Genomic DNA, 23,823 nt, shown 5'->3' with positions numbered 1-23,823 from the left:
TCCTAAATCTTTGACATTCCAGAATTCTTCCATAGATTTTCATGTCCACCTGATATAATGTGTTTGTAGTCAGTCCATGTGGTTCAGGTATGTACTATGTATATATACATGCATATACAGTTCTATATGTTACAAAGGCTTTTGGATTTTGGTTTTCAGCAGCTTATGAGATCATTCTGTCCTCTCTTAGTTCTGGTTGGGCACAGACACCAAACATAAAAAACCAGATATACACACACTAGTTCACCCAGTGTATACAGAAGGCAAAATAATCCCTTGGAGTATTTTCAAACACAGCTAAATATGTGTGAAGGCATTATTTGTGTCTGTGAGTATGTTTGTGTTACAGAGACACAGACAATATAAACAGCTGTGTTCATCTGTGAACTCAAGACAAGGCACTAAGTGCTTGTGTGTAAGTCCATTTGTATAATTGTAAATTATTCTAAGATTGCATTTATATGTAATTTGTGTTTGTGCATCTGTCTTTTTCTGTGTGTGTGTGTGTGTATATACACACAAGCATTAGTGAGGAAGTGTGTTTGCTGCCATTGCTGACATCTCTGATGAAGATATCAGAGTTAGCAGACCTAGGGTACGATTGGAGTGTGTGTGTGTGTGTGTGTGTGTGTGTGTGTGTGTGTGTGTGTGTGTGTGTGTGTGTGTGTGTGTGTGTTCATGGGGGGGGAATACTGTCTGCCTTAAATGCACACACCACAACTCACACAAACCCTTTCTCGCTCTCCATCGTGGCCTCTGCTCCTACTGTATGTGTGGCACGCAGCATGCTTTAAAGCTAGAACTATGAGGCACAACACTGTTTGCCTGGGGAATTCTCTGCTTCTACATCACTCCCTCTTCCTTTGCACGTCTCTTTCTGTCTGACTCTTCGACTCCCACACTCTCTTCTCATACTCTGACTATACAGAAACCCTGAAAGAACCTTTGCTTGCACAGCCTTCCCACAAAGCACCCCTCCCCTTCCCTCGCATAGCCAACGAACAGAAGAGATGGCAACCCCATGCTCAAAAGTGATTAATTTTTAATTTCTCACCACTTTTTCAAGTTGTGTCTGAGAGAGATGTCAGCAAACAGGAGCCCAGGGGAGGCTGCAGGAAGGAGGATGAGCGGGGTGGTAGCAGATGAGGGAAATACAGGTGAGAAAAGCAAAGACGGCCATAAGAAAGGGGAGGAGAATAAGAGCTAAAAAATCAGACTGGACAGATATTTTTTAAGCAATATCACTATCCAAATAGATGAGCACTACAAGTAGATATAATATTAGAACTGCTTATTCATGCAGAGGTTTTATTCAGGCGTCAGCTGTTATTTTTGTGCCACAAGGTGGCTAAGCTCATTGGCTCACTGTTTGGTTTCTCTTGGTGACATGGGCAGTGAAAACGAGCAGAAAATCTAACTGTTCCATATCAAGGAATATTTTTACTGCTGCTAATGTGACTTAAATACCTTGTTCCACAGCTGAGTGGGCTAGCACCTGCTGCAAGCTCAGCTAGCCTATTGCAGCTCAGTACAGAGCTGTTGCTAATTTTCTGATTCAATTAGCATGCCTCAGAGCTTTCTCGTCTAATTGCAAACTACTTCACAGTTACCTCTCTGATTAATCACTGCCCATCTGCGAGCTACTGCGTGCAGCACTTGGTGTAACATATTTATATATCCCCAAATATCAGCATCAAATGGTCAGTACGAGTCTGATACTTAACGCTTTTGTCTTAATCCCATAGGTCTATATATTTTAAAGACACAACGGCCATAACCTTATTATTTACGCAGTGTGGGTTAACACAATGATGCTGATCCCTGCCAATCACACCATAGGGTAGACAAATGTCTTCAAATAAAATGTCTGCATTTTATGTGAAGACCTCAAATTACAATCTATGGCACATGTGTTACTGTGAATCCAGTCAATATGCGCTACAAGTTTTATACTTAAAAGCAAAGGCAGAAATACACACACGGTCAATTTAGAAAAGCCAATTAACCTCACATGAATGTCTTTGGATTGTGGGAGACAACCCACGCAGGTACAAGGGAGCACAAGCAAAGTGCCCACAGAAAGGCTCCAGCTGGCTGGTAGGTTTGAGCCAGGAAGCCTCTTGCTATGAGATGCAGGATGCACAGATATATGGGGCTCACTCTGTTAATCAAGTAGATTCCACCCACTTGAAAGACGGTGATCAGAGAAGATGGGCTTAAGACAGGTGTCTTAGGCTTTCCATGAAGCACCAAAATACATAAGCCAAGGCTCAACAGATATGACTGACATGTCCCTTCAGCAACTCCTTGCTTCTATAACTGCCTCAAAACAGATGAAGTCTGTCACCCTACCTACCCCTCATACACAGTCATGAAAATGAAAGTACACCATATTTTATTTCTAAGGTTAAACCATGTCAGTATTTATTTAATATACAGTGGTCCCTCGTTTACCACGGGAGTTACGTTCTAAAAATAACCCGCGATAGGTGAAATCCGCAAACTACTTTATTTTTTACAATTATTATAGATGTTTTAAGGCTGTAAAATCCCTCACTACACACTTTATACACTTTTCTCAGACAGGCATGAACATTTTCACACTTTTCCCTCCTGTTTAAACACCCTCAAAGTTCAAACCTTCGTAGAAAAAAAGGTCCAGTATTATAGAATGAAACCAAAGATCAAACCCTGTTTTCAGGTCCAGGACATGGGAATAGAGCAGCTGCCAGAGAATTCAACATTAATGAATCATAGAGGAAGCATCATAGAGGAAGCAAGGAGAGTGAGCTGAGTAAAGTTTGACTTATCTGACTGTTTTGTTTCGCTTAATGCGCCCCATAATCCGGTGTGCCTTATGGTCCGAAAAATACAGTAACTTCTTTAGCATGTCCAGAAGTCCAACTTTTTGTGCGATGGTTAGCATCTTCCTCTGCCTTTTGGGTGCTACCGCAGGTGCCTTTGATGGTGCAAAACATTTCATCGACATTGTTGTGTTTGTTGGGGAGAAAACTTACAAACATACAGTACAGCACTTCAGAGTCACACTGCTAGCGATCGCAGATTCATGTAAATTTGACAAGCTGAACTCATTCTGTACTGTAAAAGAGACACGGCACGGAGGAGACTGATTGACAATGGTCTACAGCTGATCAGGATGCAGAACACAATGCGCTGTTAAAAAAAAAAAAGAAAGAAAAAGAAAAAAAACATGCAAAATTGCACAAACAAAATCTGCAAAACAGCAAGGCTGCAAAAAGTGAACCGCGTTATAGCGAAGGACCACTGTATACTAAGCCAAAATGTAGAAGCAGTGTGTAAAAAGTAAGTACACCACATGATCCGGTAGCTTGTAAAACTACTGTTAGCAGCAGTAATTTGAAATAATAGATAGGAACTACTGAAGTTATAGTTTTCTGCATGACTTTATCAGTCATAGAGTCATGAAGAGATTTTGGCCCAAGTTTGCAGGCTGTGGGACAGATCACACCTTTTCCAGAGTTACTTTGGTACTCAAAGGAGCTCGTGATCAACTTTAGATACAAAACATCTGTCCAAAGAATAATATTTCAGAACTTGTGTGATTTGTTCAGATGCAACTTTGCAAACCTAATCCAAGTTGCCATATTTTTTTTAGAGCAAGATGACTTTCTCCTGGCAACCCTTCCAAACAAGCCAAGCCAAGCCAACAAGCCTTGTTGAGTCCGTTAACATGCCAACTGAGGCCTGTAGAGTCCAAGACATAGCTCTTGGGTTTCTTGCAATTTCTCTGAATATTTCACAGTCTGACCTTGGGGTGAATTTGAAGGGATGTCCACTCCTGAGCTATCTTGAATGTTTTCCACTTGTGAATTATCTTTCCCAGTGTAAAATGATGGATTTTAAATTGTTTGGAAATGACAGCATGTGGCTGCTAGCAGTAAGTATGGTTGTCAAACAGAAGAGCAAACGCAGACTCATATGTCCATAAAACCAATAGGTCTTGTCATCAACCCATAAGATGCTTATTATGCTTACTAGGTAAGTTATCTCACAGCAAGTGCTTTGTTAGTCCTTGGAAAAACCTGACTTAACATTAAGTGACTGTTAGCTTATGCTCCATTTTTTCTAATCTCTCCCAAATTAAGGATTCAGGATGGTGTACTCTAGACCTGGAGGTCATAACCTTTATCAAGACGCACCAGGAAACACATCACCTTTCTAACCAAACCAGATCAATAGTTCTGTGTTGTCTGGGCTGGCGGCCAGTGTTTACTTGTGTTGACCTCTGGAGCTCACGAAGACCAGCACAGGACAGATGAAAGCAGGAACAGAGAAAAGCACCATGGCAGCGAAGTTGCCTAGAGAAGGACAGAAACCCTGCTACCAAAGAAAACATGCATAAGGTCAGAGAAAAGACAAAGTGTACAGAGAACATGAAGGTAGAATAACAACTAGTTTTCAAGATATCAAATATCAATATCAAAAAGAAAGGAGTAGAGGAGAGGTGAGAAAAGAGCTTTAATGATGAGAGAAAGTACTACAGACAGATGGTTAAAGGAGTCTAGGTTATGTCAGAGGTAAGGCTAAGGTATCTTAGGTTATCAGAACAGTCAGCCAGCTAGAGATTTCCAACTATCATAGCCGGGGCACGTTGCTTTCAATCCCACACAATCCTCTTCTCTGTTCTCCAACCCAACCCTATTGACAAATCTAAAACCAAGGTCACAGCAGTGTTTACACAGCCTTTAGCCCAAATTACATCATCCAAACGCTAGCCTGCTGGATGCGTCACACTGTCACTGAGAGTAAATGACCTGGCAGACTGCCGTCCCGCTGAAAGAAGAGAAACAGAGAAAATGCGAGAGGCAACAGGGTGGGAGAAGGGGGTGGGGGGTTGGATGTTAGGGTAGGCAGAGCGGGCTACGGGTGGAGTCAGATGAAGAGCAAGGACTTTAAAAAAAAAGAGATAGAAAAATGGCACATGAGTGTGAAATGTCGAAACATATCAGGGTGTTCATTTTGTGCCCTCTACGAAAACAATTCAGTGCTGCCAAAACATGTGCACGACAATATTGTCCTACTGGCAGTATTTTTCTACTCATGAGTCGACACACTGAACAACAAGGGAACATAATACATATTGTTACTGGATCCCAATAATGATGAATAACCCAGTGGCTGCACAGGAATATAATACCAATATGTCAGGTCTCTGATTTGGCCACAATTTGCATGGTTATAATAGCTTATCGACTGGCTCAAGGTTGAGCAGGGCCAGGCGGCTTCACTGTAATGACTGGCCGTGTGCCTTCGACAGTTTATTTCAAGCTTCTGTGGCTCAGTCAGCAGGCTCCCTATCTCATCAATACCCAATCTTGATCCTACTATCTGCATCCTGACAAAGTCTACACAAACATGTTTGGCCCCTCACGCTGCCAGCAACCTCACCTCCACCTTTTCAATCCTCTCCATCCCAGTGATTCTTTTTCTGTAAATGACTCCTGTATCATAGAAGTATTTCCCATTAAGATCAATACATGTGCAATTCATTAGGCCTCCCAAAATGTGCTTGTCTGTAAGTCTACCCATATAACAGCTATCGACTCTTCACAGTTTGGCCCTGCGCCCACTTTCTTCAACATCTGTGCAACAATACAACAGGCAATCTCTAAAAGCAGAGACAAACTATCTGAAATAAAATTATGGACTTTGTTTGAATTTTAGGAAAAGCCAAACTAGGCAAAAGAGAGATTATGCAAAACAGGCGGTTGTTTTTATTTGCAAATGAAATCACTTTGTGAACTGTATTATTTCAAACATTTAATCAGTATTAATTAAGTCAGTGTGACACAAGAACAACAACATTTATATATTTACCTATTTATTGGTCTGACTTGTTGTTATTTGTCTTACTTAGCAGGAAATGCAGTGCTGTTTAGATATTATTTGTGATTAGCATCATATCTATCAGATGAACAACTAAATTGTAGTGCAGGCATTGATAATTTATTCAATTAACACTTTTATTAAATTCTAAATTCTTGCCTTTGAAGTTTTCATTGTATTACATTATACAAACATTAAGAGAAATGCCTTGTGTAAAAAAATAAATAAATAAATCACACAATATCAGCCAAAGAAGACAAACAAAGAGGCTGGAGATGGAAAAAAAAGCAAAATTCAGACTTTGAATTTTGACATGAGCAATTAAAAAGTTTACAAATCTCAAATAATTTAATCTGAGAAAAGTAAAAAAAGACAAAAATGATAACAAATTGGAAAAGTTAAGATAAGCAGGACCTAAGGTTAAACGAGACTTGATTATGTACCAAAGAAATATGAGAATAAAAGCGATGGCGTTTGTCTTCCAAGAATATGCCGAGGCTTTGTCACTGGAGCTTTCTCCACATGAACACACACCTGACAGAGTGATTTTTTTTTCTCCCCAAAAAACTAACATTTTCTAAAATTGTCTAATAGAGAAGTGCATAAAAATTTCTCAACTGTATTGGGAAAAAAAAACTATTGGAAAAACAAGAGAGAAGTGCCTGATTTCCATTCAGTGTGACTTCAAGTGGCTGCCGATCATAAAAATAAAAACTAAACGTGTTAATCACAACATTTGGCAAAACTAAACTTTTTGAAATAATCGAATTCTGGGAAATATATATTGTATTGTAATTGTAATCTAATTACAACATTTAAACCAAATTCAATATAAGCTCCTCGGCATGTTAAGTTAAAATGGTTTTTGGTTTCTTTATAACCAACAAATTGGGCTCAGTATCCAAAATTTAAATCATTTTACATGGGAGCAAAAAAAAGTATTTACAAAATTAGATATTTGATAGATACAAATGATTTTACAATTTATTTAAAGATAAAGTAAAATAATATTGTTTTAAGATTTTTTTAAAGAGCTTCTAAGATTTTGTCCAACTGTAAACGTTTCCCATTGCTTAGACAAATCAATTCTAAAATGTCAGGATACTGGCTGTTGTCAAGCCACTTTCAAAACACAAAGACAGAAGAAGAAGAAAAAAGAAAATCAAATGGGATGGTGGAAATAGGCAAGGCGCAGTCCTCTGTCGAGGGGTCAGAGTGAAGGAAGCACAGTCATGCCCGCTGTGGGCACTCAGCTGGAACTAAATGTGGACACCGAGACGCCAACTGTTGGACTGCTGCCAAGGACCTCTCACCCTGCTGTGCTTTCTCTCCCTCTTTTTGCCCGAGACGCAACAATAAGTGGGAATATACTGCCTCCCACCTGCACCCTGCAACACCCCCCCTCTCCAATTTTACACTTATTCAGTCATTCAGGTTAACATTTTCATTATGACAAGTCAAATGATGGTTGTATGAAGGAAGATCATTAAAGCCAGTAAGTAAAGGATGGAGGAGTACACCTTAGACCACTGATAAACATCTTACCCATGTGTAGCCACATGTGTATGTTTGGGCAAGACAACCATCTCAGGGATGTGTCAAAGAGACAATGGGATCAGTGAGCTCCCAACAGCTGTAAGTGAGCTGGGCGTCTCACACACACACACACACACACACACACACACACACACACACACACACACACACACACACACACACACACACACACACACACACACACACCATCTGTGAACAGCCACACATGACAAAGCAAATATGATTACAGTACGGAGGAAGACGAGGAGGATGATCAAAACACCATAATATAATTTCCAAGAAAGGGTGGGTCAGGGCATGAGGCAGGTGTGGGGGCGGTGGGGAAAAGGGGTTTACCAGGGGGAAGGGCAGGGGCTTAGCTGGTCAGAGGTCAGCCATACAGTGCAGCGATCTAATGGCTGTTTGGTTTGTGCACTGCAGCTTAGCTCATGTTTTCCAAAAGCATGATATAGAAAGTAGGCCAGGATTCAAGAGACGAAGAGCACCACAAGCAGCAAACCGGATGAGTAAAATGTACCAAAGTTCGCATAGTTCAAACCTTTTCTCTTTTTTTATATATGAATAGAACCTTGTTTATCTTAATTCCTCAGAGAACGAAGTTATTCAAAGGAAAGTATTCGGTACATAAAAAAGACATAAATCCCTGATTAATATTTATAAAATATGGTCATAAATAGTAAATACATGCGATCAGAAAAAAAACAGTCTACAGTGACTAAAATCTGTTTTTATTTATCAGTGGTAGCAATTTAATTTGGCTGGTGAGCTTCAGCTCCAGCTGTTTGAAGGCTACAGGCCAAAAGCAAACATAAACCCTTTGACATGGTCAACATAACAAGTCCTGAGTGTGTACGATTAGACCTTCAGGTTAAATCCTTGGTATACCCTGTCATTCAAAAGAAACATTTTCATACCACTTTATTATCATGTGATTTGTCGACTAATATTCAACGTATTAAAGGAGATTATGGTTGCATTAGAGGATTAGAGGTCTTTTAAGGAACCAGGAGTGAATATGGTGACCAACCATCTATACACACATACATTCATCAGAATTTTCTCGCCAGATATATGAAAAAGATTATACTGTGATTTCCAGAATGTGATACAAAACAATCTTTCTCTTATCCAGCCGTTCATCCATACATGCATTCATTTCTCTGTTGATTCCTCAAAGACCTATCTGTGTGAGAGAAAAAGGTTGATCCTGGGGCCACAGCAGGGCTGGAATGCCAAGCATGGCTTTAAGCTGTAAGGTAACATCTATGTCAAAAGCTTCATCGTGTATAAGAATAAATCTCAGCTTTGGCCAGGGTTAGACAGGTCCTGAGTAGGAACTACAAGGGCAATCTAATAAGAACACATTCAACAATGTCCACAGGAACTAACCTGACATGTGACTGCCTGCAACACCTTAAGGTCAAAGGCCAATAGACGTTTCAGCAAATCTGACCAGGCATGGCATGAGCTAATATTCAGTGAGGGTGGGAGGCATGACCTCCAACCCTTACCTACTAAGAACCTTGAAGTTTTTTACCCTGACCTAGACTTGACTCCTTCATCTGGGATGTTAGCTATACTAATTACTACCTGATAGCAGCCTGGTGCCAAAGGCAATTCATCCCCTTCCATTCTCCTCAACGCTGCTCCAGCAGCTGGTGCCAACCTCACTTAACAGTCATGAAGTGTTTCCGACATGAAGTGTAAGCCTAAACTTTTCTTCTACTCTGCTGGGACACTGAGAAATGTAAACAAAACCAGAAAGCTATGATTGGCAAATCATCTACATCCTATACTTAGCTAAAATTAGTAGGTTGAAACTGAGAAACCTTAATGCCTTTTTAACAACAGATGACACTTTTTTTATTTGATGAAAATACATTGGAAATAGGATTTCAATGATCATCATGACACATTAAGAAGATCATTAAAAGATTCAGAGAAATCCAGAGAAAACCTCTATGCATGGAATGAGGATTTTTTTTCAGCCTTTTTAGGGTGGGTTGGGAATTACCTTAGGCGAGTAGAACTACCTCTAGTCCTAGAGGTAATTCGGTAAACCTTCGATCAAATGAAAAATGTACATTTTCCCAAATAGCTGGAATCACAAAAACAAAACAAACAAGCAAAAAAACTTGTACTATTGCAGATAAACCATCCAGAAACACCTTTCCTACTTCAGCAAAAATGCCAGACCTAGATTTGCACATATTACTTTAATATGGTTCTACCTTAAAATTCTCCAGGTCCCACACTAGCTAACTACATTTGGGGGTTTGCTATTTGGCCAAAACTATAACCTAGACTCCTTTAACCATCTGTCTGTAGTACTTTCTCTCATCGTTAAAGCTCTTTTCTCACCTCTCCTCTACTCCTTTCTTTTTGATATTGATATTTGATATATAAACTATACTTTGTATCATCAGAAGGTCTGGAATTTATGCCTCACAATACATGTAATTTTAAAAAGTAGACTTTGGCTGTGAAGTCTGATAGGATCTGAAAAAGTGACGAAGCAGAGTGGCGCTAATTAGAGAACAGAAAGTGCATCACAGCTGCACAAAATGAAAATCAAAAATGTGTATACCCCATCTATTTACTTTATGTCAAAAGGCCAGCTTATCAAACTTTCTGGTGGCATGTGCACCACCCAACGTTAGGTCTCACTAGAACTAGTTATATCTGGAAATCCAGAGTGGACCCAGATCAGTATGAGTTTCCTACTGATTATCAGCATGTAGTACGTGTGTGTGTGTGCCGTGCGTGTGTGTGTCACTGTGTGTGTATACATGTGTAGGGCTATTTCTGAGGGTGCCTGTGAATCTGTGAGCATACATGCAGGTTTTGCTTTTGTCTATGTGGACGAGTGTCCTGTCTATGTTGATTAGATAGGAACTGTGCGCTGCAGTAGATGGACATAGTGACTGACCAGCACACAGGGACAGAGAAGGCAGGAGTGGTGTTTTTCCGCTGGCTCTGTGGTTTAGCCCTGAGAGGCTCAAAGAAGTGATAACCAGTCTGTCTCTAGGTCACCCTGATAACATGGCTGTACACACAGCATTCTTCATCTTGGGGGGATATACATAAGTGAGTTTCTGTGTGAGTAGGAATGTGTGCCCGTAAAACTTCACTCAAATCTAAGGGGTCACACCACAAAACCACATTGATAAAGATTACCGGTCGCAAATCACAGATTTAGGAGGTGTCAGGAGAGGTAACCTTTGAGTTTCAGAACAAGAAGCCAAAAAAAGAAAGTGAAGAGATAAAGAAAAAAAAGTGACAGTAACACTGGTCCTGTCCGAGATTCCACAATCTCTCAGAGAACACAGACACCATATAACAGGATTTCAAAATGTGTTGCTTGGCCAGAAATATGCATGTCAGTCAGCATAACATGGAAGACCTCTTAAGAGAAATGGGACAAATGGGAAAATGCAGGCTTAGAAAGAATAATAAAAAAACACAAGTGCAAGTTAAGGCAATTGTTTTAAAGATGAACATGTTTGGTAGTTAAACAAAAGCTTGCACTGAGAAAAACATATCACACTGGTCTTTATAACTCATTTGTTGCTTTGTGCTTCAACTCAATGCCAAACCATTTTCAAAGCTGAAAAGTCAGCTGACACGGAGGTCAGAGTTCGCTTGGTGCAACCCGGAGCAGTGACAAGCCAGTGACGGTCAAAGGGATGTTGGAGGATAAACAAGAGAAGCAGGAAAAGAGAGCTGAGGATTAGGAGCCATAGCATCAGTTAGGGATCAACACAGCCTATCTCATTACTCCCAGGCACAATAAGCACAACAACTCTCTGAGCACTTCATAATTACTGCTTGCTATGCCACAAACAAGCTGTGTTTATTACCCCTTTCTTCTTCTTGGTGCTTTCAGTGAAGAAGAAAAAAAATCATCCTCTAATTGCCATATACTTTAATACTAGAACACACTGGTTTCATGGGCAATTTGTCTGCTCTCCTGAAGATGGGTGGTTAATAAAGTTTTTATCTGTCAACGTGGAACACAGCAAAGGATTCAAGGTCACCGCTGCATACTCAAAATCTGGTTAGCAACTGTACCTACCATCACTTTTGTTTACATAATTATATAAATAAGTTCAAATTTTCTTCTCAGAAAAAGACAAATAAACATAATTTGAAACTGATTATGTCTCAAGGACTTTCAAGGATGACTTTTTAAAAATTCTGTAATAATAGTTATGTGTATTTTTGTTGTATCTGTGTGTATTTTTAAACAATTTATAGTAACCACATTAAGCAATTAATTATAATAAAACTGCCCAAAGAAGACAGGTGATAAGCGTGATGCCAAAACATATCTAAAAAGGCTCATTTAAAAAGGTTTAAAAACACAGTAATATACTAAATATACTAGCTTTTTTAAGAATAGCAAAACAAAATAAAATAATACAAACCCCCCCCCAAAAAACAAGGACCCACCTCACCAACCCCCTGCTACTTTAAGTAAGTAATGATAAGACAAGAGTTAAACTCCTGTCAAAACTGACTTTATTCCTTTACTGGACTTAAACTAATGAGACATTAAACTGATATTTTATGTATGAAGGACATATGAAATCAAAACACACAAAATTTCATAGGTACACAAAATGGCATGGCACACAGATGCAAGTGCTAAGCTCTAAACATGAACACACTGACAAAGGTGACTGCAAAAAAAAGTTATTTAAATGTAAACTAGTGTACACGAAAGTAGCACTGAATTAAGAATTTAGACCATAAAATTATTATTCTTATAATTTTTTTGAATCATGGTTTATCACTGGCTTCAAAACGTAAATTAATCCCCCGTGTTAAAATATAAAATTTACAACAGAAATGGCCATGTTTATATTTTCATAAATAAATAAATTAATGAACAAATAAATTATTGGTCTTGCTAACTTCTTTTTAAGTCAACCGAATGAAAGGAATATTTTCACTGTTCTGGGCAGCTAGTGCAGAGTTATATTGTACTAAAGTACACTAAAGCAGTTTATCAAGTAAGTGGATTTTGTTTTGACCCTACTTTGTGCTTGACAAAATTAGCATAACGTTTCACACTACAGTAAAAAATGGTTTCACTAACTAAGCTAGCTAGCATTAGCTAATAAAACCACATCTCAATCTCTTCTATGATCATGTACAACAAGAAAGAAAAAAGAAGAATAGGAGATATCATGGTAGTTATATCCATGTTTTATATGGTCTGTGCTAACCCTGCTCAAACACTTTAACATTATGGGCAGTACTTTCCACCAATGAGTGTAATATATATATATATATACACTAATAAGCCTTATGTGCTTATACATAGTAGGCGACTTAGTCTGGAGCTCTTTTAAACAAGATTCAGTCCATGAATAAAATGAACAGACATGACACTCTAGCAGCACTGCCATCATGTAACATGCTTCACTTTTCTAACTTCATATATGAAAAACACCATGTCGTTTTGGCTAACTATTTAAGCTACAAAGTTTATCGTCTCTTATGTTAGTCAGTGTTTCCCTGCTGCCCTGTCTGCTGTTTCAAACCCTACAACACCTCAGCACCCACCTGTAGGCTCCGGGGGATGTTTACTCATAACTTCCCAATTTCTGTATTTATCAATTTTGTGGGGCGTGATGAGCTTGGAGACTTGACAAAAACTCTAATTATATTCTGGTGCTGCAAGAAATCAATCTTTTCAAACCCGAATTATCTGACGTATTTTGTGATAGAGTTGATGTTAGCCCCTACCCTCACTGTCAGCTCTTCCTTGAAAATCCAAACCATGTGACGCAAGTGACATTTATTGTAACTTCTGAATGCTTTACGTTGACTTTGCACATTTTTTGCATGCCAATACAGCACCACCTTGCTTTATATTAAGTTACAGCAAGCTGGCTAACTGGTAAAACTTTAAGATATATAGAATGAGCTCTCAGGAGCTCAGTGTCTTTCAGCGTGGTACCGTGCTGGAAATGCCACCTGTGCAAGTCCAGTTGTGAAACTTCCTCACTACTAAATGTTCCAGAGTCAATTGTTATGACAAAGTGCAAGCGATCGAGAACAACAGCAACTCGGCCATGAAGCACTACCCACGTATAGTCACAGAGCGGGGTCAGCAGATGTTGAGGTACCGAGTTTACGGAGGTCGCCAACTTTCTGCAGAGTCAATCACTACAGACCTCCAAACGTCATGTGGACTTCATATTAGCTCAAGAACAGTGCGTAGAGAGCTTCATGGGATAACTTTCCATGGCCAAGCAGCTGCATTCAAGCTTCATCAATCACAATGCAAAGTGCCAGATGCAGTGGTGTAAAGAATGACACCACTGGACTCAGTGAAGAGAAGTGGAGACATGTTCTCTGGAGTGACAAATGCTGCTTCTCCATCTATCAATCCAATGGATGAATCTTGGTTTTATCGCAGCTTGTCTGACTGCATTGTCTAAGGTTTGTGTGGTGGGGGTGTGGTCTACGGCTCCGCTGCAGAGGAGGGTGGGGCAGTAGGTTCTGCTGGCAGAGCAGCTGGGACTGATTGGTGTGATCAGTCCTGCTATTTCAGTTGCCAGCTGGGATTGGAGAGAGGACGGCTGTTCTAGGAACAAGTCGTCTGAAAAGCTGCACAGAGATCTTGAAAAAGTGTCAAATAAAACCTAATCAGTCCTGTAACAGTGTGTACGTATGGGTCCTTTGTGTCACAGTGGTGTCGAAAACCAGTTGCGGGATGAACCATGACCAGCGCAGCCAGTGGCAGTACTGGCAACATTGCTGGCGGAAATGGCCACCATGCACCGGGAGCAGGTGGCGTTGCATCAAGGTTAGGTCCCATGGATATGGGATCAGGCTGAGGATCAGACAAAAGAGTTTGAGGACCTGGTTGCTCTGGCTCTATGCAGCAGAGTCTGCCGGTCCTGGGCCTGAGGAGGAGGCTCCCCAGCTCCACTACAGCTTCGCGGGCCACAGAGCAGCCGCCACAAGAGGTGGTCTCTAACACATGCTCTATTGCCTCCCCAGCAATGAAGGGTGCTTCCCCAACTCACAGGTGTGTTGGAGGTGCAGGCAGCGGTACACTGGCACCAGGAGTGCCTGCTGACGGAGGTGGGGCAGGTGTTCCGTATCACCAGCCCTCTGACACCGTCCCCCAGTCCAGGAAGGATGTACAGCATACCTGTAAGGTGTTAAGGGGATACACACCAAGATATGGTTGACTTGGGCTGCACGCATACCTTGATCCACCAAACTCTGGTTCGGCCCGGGCATTGTTGGAGACAGAGTGGGTGGAGGACAAGTGTGTGCATGGGGACATACAAAATTATCCCACAGTGCTGCTGTAAAATTAAATACAAGATTAAAAAGCTTAGAATGAGGTGCATCTAGCTCGAGCCTGATGCATCCTGTAATTCTAGGGACAGATTGGCCAAGGTTTAATAACCTGTTGGGATAGTGTGTGGGGATGCAATTATGACCATTAGCGGAATGCAGTGTCTGCACTGCGTACAGTGGTGATGTGAGATCATCCAACACTGACTCTGGGGAGGAGGAGACGGTGTTTCAGTTCATCTCCCGAGTTAGCATCCCAAAAGAGATAGTGACTGACCAGGGCACATTGTTCTTGTCTCGCACACTAAAAGAACTGTGCAAATGACTTGGAATTAAAACTTTTTGGACCACCGTCCACCACCCTCAGAATGACGGGCTGGTGGAGAGGCTGTATAAGACTTTAAAATCCATGATTTGTAAGTTCATTCATGAGGATGAATGCAATTGAGATCGCTGGTTAGACCCTGTTCGCAGTGTGGGAGGTTCCCCAGGGTTCCCCAGGATTTTCTCCCTTTCGGCAGGAAACCACTGGTGGAAAGGAACTGGAAAGACTATGAAATGGTACAGTCGGACAGGGGAGGACTCACACAAATATATCACCTCAACCTCCTGAAAGTGTGGAGAGAGGCTAAAACCGCTTCTCTGGTGAGCCTTGTTGGGACTGGAGGTGCCAAATTCCACCATTCCCACCTGCCTCCATTGTGATGACCATCTCACACAGGCCCCGAGATTGGACATTGCTGCATTGCAACAATGTTTTGCAGATGTGTTCTCCCCCCTGCCCTGCCGTACCAGCCTCATAGAGAATCATTTTGAAACGTGCCCTGGCATGACGGTAAATACACATGTACATAAAAGAAAAATTGTTCAGAGAGAATTGGCTAAGATGCTGAAAATGAGTGTAATGGAAAAGTCAGACAGCGCGTAGTGTAGCGCCATAGTTCTTGTGGTAAAGAAAGATGGGTGTATATGGTTCTGTGTTGACTACCATAAAGTGGATGAAGTGTCACAGTTTATCCCATCGCCAGGTCAACAAGCTCCTGGACCGGTTAGGCACCATTCGCTTTTTTATGATTCTGGATTTAACAAAGGGCTACTGGCAGATTACCTTATCTACAGAGTCTACGGAAAAAAGGCTCCTTATGGTTTGTACCATCAGCACAACGTCATGCCAATAAAGATTAGAAATATCATGACAGCTGGGCTCTTTCCCATCTCACAGTATACTGGTAACTGCTAGATGGGAACTTGTACTTTGTTAATAACTGTACAGTAATACTGGGAGACCTGGGATGAAGACAGTTGCTAAGACTCATAATGCTAGCAGTGGTTAGGCTTTACTGTGCCCCTTTTGGGCTGATTGGATTAATTCCAGACAAAGCAAGAACCCAGAGTATTTTCAGCATATTCCCTACTTTCTGAGTACTCCCACCACAAAAAGTATCAAGAAACCCATACAGCTCCTGATGATCAAGAATACACGAGCATTAGTTTTTCATCATGATCTTTACTTTTGATCCTGTTGATGCTGCAGCGATCACATGTTGTATATATAGAATTTGTGGTTTTTTTCCTAAGTAGTTTGCCACATGTCGAGGTCAGGGATAAAGGCATGGGCGGATTTAAAGCCTATAGCGACTTCATGAGAAAAGGCCATATGGGCAAATGAGATCCATGTCCATGAAGCACTAATCTGGGGATGCCCTGAGTGACCAAGGGTGGACACTGCCCACATCACCTAAGAGGCTTGGGAATTCAAATACAGCCAGTGGACTGCTCTACTGTATCCTGCACATTAGCGCCCCCATCTGACTCTGAATAATCAGAGAGTGAAAAAAGAGCCTTGATTGGGAAAGAAGATTAAAAACACTATCACAGTAAACAAATTATGTAACATTCATTCAAAACGTACAGAAAGGAAACAATCATTTGAAGCTTACTGATTAAATTCAAATGAAAAGTTGTTTTAAAGTCATACATTAAGATTTAAATCCAAATGTATACAAAATAAAGGTGAAGATACTGTAAAGTAGATACAGATGTCTTTACAGAGAAATTACTACCACATAAAGAAACGTATATAGTCATTATCGGAATAATAGTTAGCGCGTGCCCCATAGCAAATAAAAGTTTAAAAAAAGGCATAAATTAAAATGTAGAAGGTAAGGCAAGTGGAGATAAAGCAAAAAGGAGGGGGTATTTATTAGAGATTCTGTCCCAGTGATTGGCTGCAAGGCTAGTAGCAGAAGGACAAATGGACAAATCTAAGGAGCTAATAACACTGAATACGGAACGGCCCTCATGGGCAAATCTGGCACTAAGATGATAATGAGATTATAAAACCCTACTATATTGCGGCAAATTGTATAAGTGTTTCATTGAACCTTGTTGAACTTTCATTTATGCATGCCAGGCTCCTTCCCTTTTTGTCTCTCTCCTTTCTTTTCCTTCCTGGGATGATGGGTAGAGTATGAGTAAGAGAAGGAGAAGAAAAAATGCCTTCTGGATAGAGTTTACCTAGTGTAGGGTTGAATAGAAGACCACAAACTGGGCTTTTCAGACATGCTTGTGGTTAGCATAATCACGGTAGCTTAAAAAATGAAAGGGTATGAGCTCTTGTCAGAGTACAAGTATATGTCACATACATTTATCTATCGACTGCGTATACCTATTCCAAATATATATACAAAATATATGTAATAGCCGACAAGATCAGTATTCATAAAACTGCGAAAGAAAGAAACCATTAACATTGGGAAGTGTGGCACAAATGATAGCGTCTAATGACTTCTTTATGATAACATTTAGTCCATGCAAGAAAAGGACCAACTGTTAGTAGATCACCTTTCTGGCTGTTTAAGTTAAAAGTTTATTTTTGTCACATTCAAAACCACGTTACCTACGTCGGTTCAGCAAGCCATTATCAAAGATTAAAAGTTACTCACCTAAGTTTGGAACTAATTTTTATTTATTTTTTATGCTTTTGTTGTATATATGCACGGTACCTTTACTCTGAAAGGTAAACTCTTGGTCATTCTGCAGCTGCACACACTCTGGGACAGGTTTTGATCAAAGTAATCTGTACTTGAATTAATTCATCCCTGGTTCTGTTTCCTCGTCCCTGTTGGTGAGAGGTATCTCTAAGGCATAATGCTACCATCACCGTGCTTCACTGTAAGGCTAATACTAGCCAAATGATAGTCAAGTGACTGCAAATAAGAGTTGCCTGACATAGATTCATATGACAGCATGGCTAATACTAATATAAGCTTAGGAGCAAAAGAGACAGAGTCTTTAAGGTAATTTTGTAATTTTACACACCATGCTTGTAGAATAACAACTCTTCCAAAACAGTTGGGACATTGTGCAAAATATAAAGAGTGAGTCTGTACTGTATATTGTAAAAGAAAGCATCAACTGTTTTTCTTAACCTCACTGATGAAGTATGATACCTGTTCACCATCAGATATGTTAGTGAGATGTCACCTACATAACATACCAGTGCTTTTGTTGTACTGTGATTGTTCATTTTGAGAATTCATCTGAATAAAACAGAAATGTAAACAAGGCGTACCCAGTTTTTCCCTCTCTCAAATAACATTTTTTTAGGACAAAACAAGATATTTATTTTTCTCTCTAACCACGATTCTCTCTAATCAAAATTTTAATGGTTTTAAAATACAATTATGAGTACCAATGAAAAACAAAAAACACTAATCCTGTCCTTTCAGAGTACTCACAACACAAATCACAGGATATGTGAGAATGAACACTTTGAAACAGAAAAATACATTTGTGAGTCAATGACATCAGCATTTTCCACATCATCATGATTTAGTCTAGCAATGATTTGACCCAGACAATGCCCCGACCCTCTGGATCCAGATCAGAGGTTAGCATCCAGTTCACCTGAGTTTACCTGTCTACATCCTGCAATTCTGACACAGAATGTGCAAGTGAGGCTAAGAAAACACATAATAGATATGTGAAAACACACTCGTAAAACACACATGCTCGCACACACATATACAAGATACACACACTCACTTCCCCATGTGACCTTCTACCGAGGCAGCAGACTTCCACCCTACCAAGCTGAAAAAACACAGGTTGGAGGAGGTGAGCTTCATTTGAGTGGGTCTAAATTTCCCAAATCAGCTCACACAAATATCAATCACACACTGTCTCTGTGTATGTGTATGTTTGGTGTGTGTGTGCGTGTGTGTGTGAGAAAGAGAGAGACAGATTGATGTTTTTGTGTGGTGAAGAAGTGGAGACAGCTAGAGGTGTTTTACAGTCAGCGATGCGTGGATCAGGGAGGTGAGGGTTACAGTCAAGTCAAACCTAGAGCAGGATGAAACACATTTGCAATAAAACGTTATGTGTCAGCATCCCTGCTTTTATTTAAAAGTACTCATTTTTTGTCCGTGGGTCTTAGTACATTATTAGTTCAAAAAATTCAAAGTGTCCCCCCTTGTCATCGCACAAAAATATTTCTGACTTCAAAAGTAAAAAGAAAAGTGGAAACATCAGAAAATTACATACAATGCATATATATGTTATACAGGAAATGAAAGTGAGTCCCATTCTGCAGTCCATTATGGTTAATTACAGCATTGTGCTGGGACTGTTGTACTAGAGCATGGTTGGTAATTAAAGTACAGGTAAGACATTAACTTACTTTTGTTAGCCATTAATCAGTGTTTACCTTCAGAGAGCTCTCCCTTTGTAATTAATAATCAGCTTGGACAATGAGTAATCACCCAAGAGGAAGTTGTGTGTTCATGTGTGTGTTTTTATGTATTGGTGTGTTATTAGCAATGGGGTTTTCCCACCTTTGAAAGTACAGCCTTACTGATAAATGAATGATCTTCAGTCTCAGAAAACCCCCTCAAAAAACTTCAAACAAGGCAAAAGACACAATAAAAATCCCCCCCCCTACAAAAATAGAAGAGCCATTACAAGTAACACTCTCCTGTATTTGCTCTTTTTTTAATCCATCTATTTCTGATCACCCTCATTCTCTCCAACTTTGAATGTTATCCTTTGCTTGGCATCTAAACAGCAGTCCAGGTTTGGAATGATTACATGTTGGGAAGGCTTCTGCAACCCCCACATTAACAAGCATCCAACTCCTCAACTTATTTCTGTCAGCCTTGCTTCTACTCCAACACACACATGCACAAACACACAAAGGGAGCTTTTCCAGAAAGAGATTGGTTCCACTTTATCTGCATATTTAGCCTGTGTTCAGTGTGCTGCTAACTGATAAAATTCTGCAAGTGTGCTAGGCCCTGCCAAATGCCAGAGCACCGACCTTCTTAGGAGGAACAAATTCCTTTAGCAAAAATTTAAAGAAAACAAATAAAAAAAACTAACAAAACCCCAAAACAAAACAAACAAGCAAAGAAACAAATAACGAAAAGAATAAGTGAAAAAGGTAGTGAAAGAGGAAAGCAAGACAGTCAAAGGATAAGGGGATGGATCCAGGCTTTCTTCCAATGATAATGATATTGATATATTAGTGAAAACTCCCAGAGATTATACCATATCATTAACATATTATAATATTAACATATTATGGTATACCAGCATTGCTTCACAGATGCTTAGGAATAGCAGACATGCCTTCAAGGCTCCTTGCATCCTTTTGCCAAAAAAAATCAGAATCAAAACTGATCCTCATTTCTCCAGAGAGGCAAGAGGTATGCAGAGGAGTAGATACATAAAGAGTTAAACCAAGAATAATTATCTTTCTTCGAAGAATTATTTATTGCTAAGAAAGAAGAACGGACGCAGGAGAGCAAAAGAGCAATGGGAAGACTCACCCTTCAACCCATTCTCCCAATATGCTGCCTGACCAATACCCTTACACTTACACTTAGCGTGTGTGTGTGCGTGTGTGCGTGTGTGTGTGTGTGTGTGTGTGTGTGTGTGTGTGTGTTAAGTGAGTGATCATACGCCATTCTCCGCAGCAGCCAAGGGCCCAGGGGCTTCCTCTGTCTGGCTACACAGAAGAGCAGCGGTTCACATTGGGATGTCTGTCATTGCGTATGTGCACATGCATGTGCGTGCATGATAACAAGGATTCACTGGTCTGTTTTCTGTTGCTGAGAGGTTTTATCTCCAACCTTGATTAGCAACACCTACACACACATATCCATACTATAGCAACCCAAACAAAGGCAGTCGTAGTAGCAGAAGGAGTGACTGCTGATTGAAGTGTTGGGCCACGATGCCCTGACAGCCTTCCTTCAACCTTCTCTCAACCTCGTCACCTCCGTTGCTCTGCTGTGACTCTCACCACAATAGCTGCTGCTTGTGAACCTGCCAGGCTGCCAAGGACACAAAGATGACTGAACCAACCTTTGACATCAGAAGTGTCCACTAAAAGACCAGAGACAAGCCGAGTTGGCAGCTCTGTTAACAGGCCAGAGACCAAGATCTTTTCAGCTTGCTTGAAGTAGCAAAAGTCAATAGAGCACAAGTCAATAGTGCATACATATGGATGGACCCCGTGTCAAACAGGTCTGTGTTTAGATATTGTTAGGCATGCCAACAGTTTCAAAAGGTGACCTCAATATTTTGGCACAACTGTTGCTGTCTTTTGACCGACAGCAGTCACGGAGAAGGAGCAGAAGAGACAGAAATCATCAAAGTAAAAAACTGACATTTGAGCATGAAATACAGCATGGGTTTTGTATTGAAGGCTAGATGACATTTCAAGGAGCTGATTCACTCGAAGATGTTAAGGCCACCCACCCACACAGCTCCATGTGGAACATGCCGTTTTAGTGGCCGAGATGAGATAGGAGTGCTAGAGATGTATTCACAGACATGTGGAGCATGTGTAAGATGACCTATACATTCACCATGATGTCAGGGAGGATCTTTGAAGAGAATAAAATCACAAAGCCGAGCATCCTGAGCGAAGATGGAAATGAGAGAAGAGCCAAGAATGTGAACGTTAGAGTATGTTTGTGTGTAACACTGTAACACAGTAAAAACAGGTGTTTTTAATACCTGCGACAGATATATTGCTTCCTGCTTAAGGCTTGACTTTCCTTCTTTTTTTCCTATGTGTGGGACTGTGCAAGCATGCCTGTGTGTGTGTGTCACTCTTCAAACAACACTGCAATCATCATCTCTTATCAACGGTCATGTTGAGGATTACAGCTTTCATCCCTAATCCTACATTAAGGACACATTCTCATGATGGACGTGACATCATCAAGGCCAGTCAACCACAGAGAGGGCACAAGGACAGGAAGCCAAACACCACAGGAAAGGATTAATGAATATAAGAGACAGAATGGATGATGAAAAAAAAATGGGAGAGGGCGTCACAAAGAAGATGAAAACAGAAATGATCTCAGATAGTAAATTTCTGCAGTGCTGCTGACACAACCTCTCTATTTGTGTTTCAAGATAATCTTCCACTGCTTCAGTTCCACAGTTTGTCTAACAATGATGCTCCTCAATCTGTTCTACTAAGATTTTAGATGTACCCATTACCCAGACACATGTGCAGAAACATGGACATGTGCTAAATACACACTGTACTGAACTGACTGAATTCTGATACACTCCTTTAAATCACTGCTGGAAAAAATACACAAATACTGAGGAGTCTATTTTTAGTCTGCATGAGTCCTTATTGCTTTTTATTAAAAAAAATACCAAGCTGCACTGTTACATCGTCTGTGACAGTTCCACCTTATTTTTAAACTAGTGATAAAGGACGAAAAACCACTTTCGATTTTCACGCTAAATAATCCGTGGTTATAGTTTCTAGATATTTAACTGACTTTTAACATATACAAGTGTTCAAATCAATGGACAGATTGTTGCATCGTTGTTTGTAACCCTCTCGATGTACTAGTTTCTCAGTACTCCTCACTATACCAACCAGAGAAACCATGCCTCTTTTTTAACTGTTACTGTAGAACAAATATGCTTGACTTATCTAACATTGACACAATCCAGTTTCCTGCTCGCAAACGTGTGTCAAATTTTAACCAGGAACCTCCCAATACTTCAATGTTCAACAGCCTTATAATGAGCAAAATCTAATAAAACTGAAAGGGATCCCAATTATGCTGTGATTCACAGACATTGAGAAATACTGTTAATATTTTTGGTAAGACAGTTTGGTACCTGCAGAGACTCTGGGGCAGTCTGGCATCATGGGCTCCAGTGTTGTGTCCAAGGGCTCTGGACTTGATACCCAGTTACGACAGTGCTTTAGAAAGAGAAAAATAAAACAATTAAACTCATATTAAATGAAATTCAGAAGAATTAAATATGACATGTGGAGTGTAATGAATGTGTAGCAAGCAGTTTCTTCCACTATTACTTCCACAAACACAGAAAAAACTGTTGTAAAAGATGAAGATATAAAAGCAAAGTATTTGGTATAAAATGTAAGTCTTTAATCTTGTTAATGGGTGTGTCTTTTTATTTTGTTTCAACTGCATCTAACCAAACACTGAAAAAGGAGTGAAAGCGGTTGGAAACAAACAAAAAGACAGTGCGCAAGAAAGTGTGTGTGTGTCTGTGTGTGTGTGTAGATGAGTAAGGTGGGGGAAGAGAAGGAGAGACAGGAACAAGCAATTAAAAGCTCTGTGACATGTTGCTCAGACAGCTTGGCGTTTGTTTGTGGTGGAGAGCTGAGGCCTTCTACCACAGTGGATGAGTGAGTGCCCTGGGGGAGGGTGTCTGCCCAGCTTGCTGACCCATAACCCCCTGCAAACACCCCTACTCCTCTCACAACCCCAGTGGTTGACAACTCTACTGTCAGAAAGAGCAGAAGACCTCTTCATTCGTTTTTTTTTCTTTATGCTGTCTTCATCTTCCTATCTGTCTGGCACTCCCTTTTTTTTCTACCTACCACTGCAGGTTATTTTAGACATATAAGGTCTTAAGCCTCATGTACCATTAATCAAAAGTATCAATGCTTCAGAATAAGGCAACTTAAGTTTTCAGTGCTGTAAGTTTTCATTCTCCGGGTCAGCGGATGACAGCGCATCAAAGTTTGTTTTCCCTTTTGACTCTGCAATGTGGATTGGTATGCTG

General features: G+C 40.3%; 1 protein-coding gene across 1 annotated transcript in view; it reads right to left on the bottom strand.

Moving 5' to 3' along the window:
• The window catches only part of arb2a (ARB2 cotranscriptional regulator A), a 158,115-nt gene that overhangs the window by 27,054 nt on the left and 107,238 nt on the right, over positions 1 to 23,823 (bottom strand). The window contains exon 10 of the mRNA XM_003452666.2: positions 22,906 to 22,990. Within this exon, the coding sequence (XP_003452714.1) occupies positions 22,906 to 22,990 (85 nt within the window). The remainder of the gene's footprint in view (positions 1 to 22,905; positions 22,991 to 23,823) is intronic.

The sequence above is a fragment of the Oreochromis niloticus genome, linkage group LG12 (genome assembly GCF_001858045.2).
Source record: "Oreochromis niloticus isolate F11D_XX linkage group LG12, O_niloticus_UMD_NMBU, whole genome shotgun sequence".
NCBI classification, from domain to species: domain Eukaryota; kingdom Metazoa; phylum Chordata; class Actinopteri; order Cichliformes; family Cichlidae; genus Oreochromis; species Oreochromis niloticus.
The sequence above is the reverse complement of the archived record's forward strand: the minus strand, read 5'-3'. Positions and strand labels throughout refer to the sequence as shown.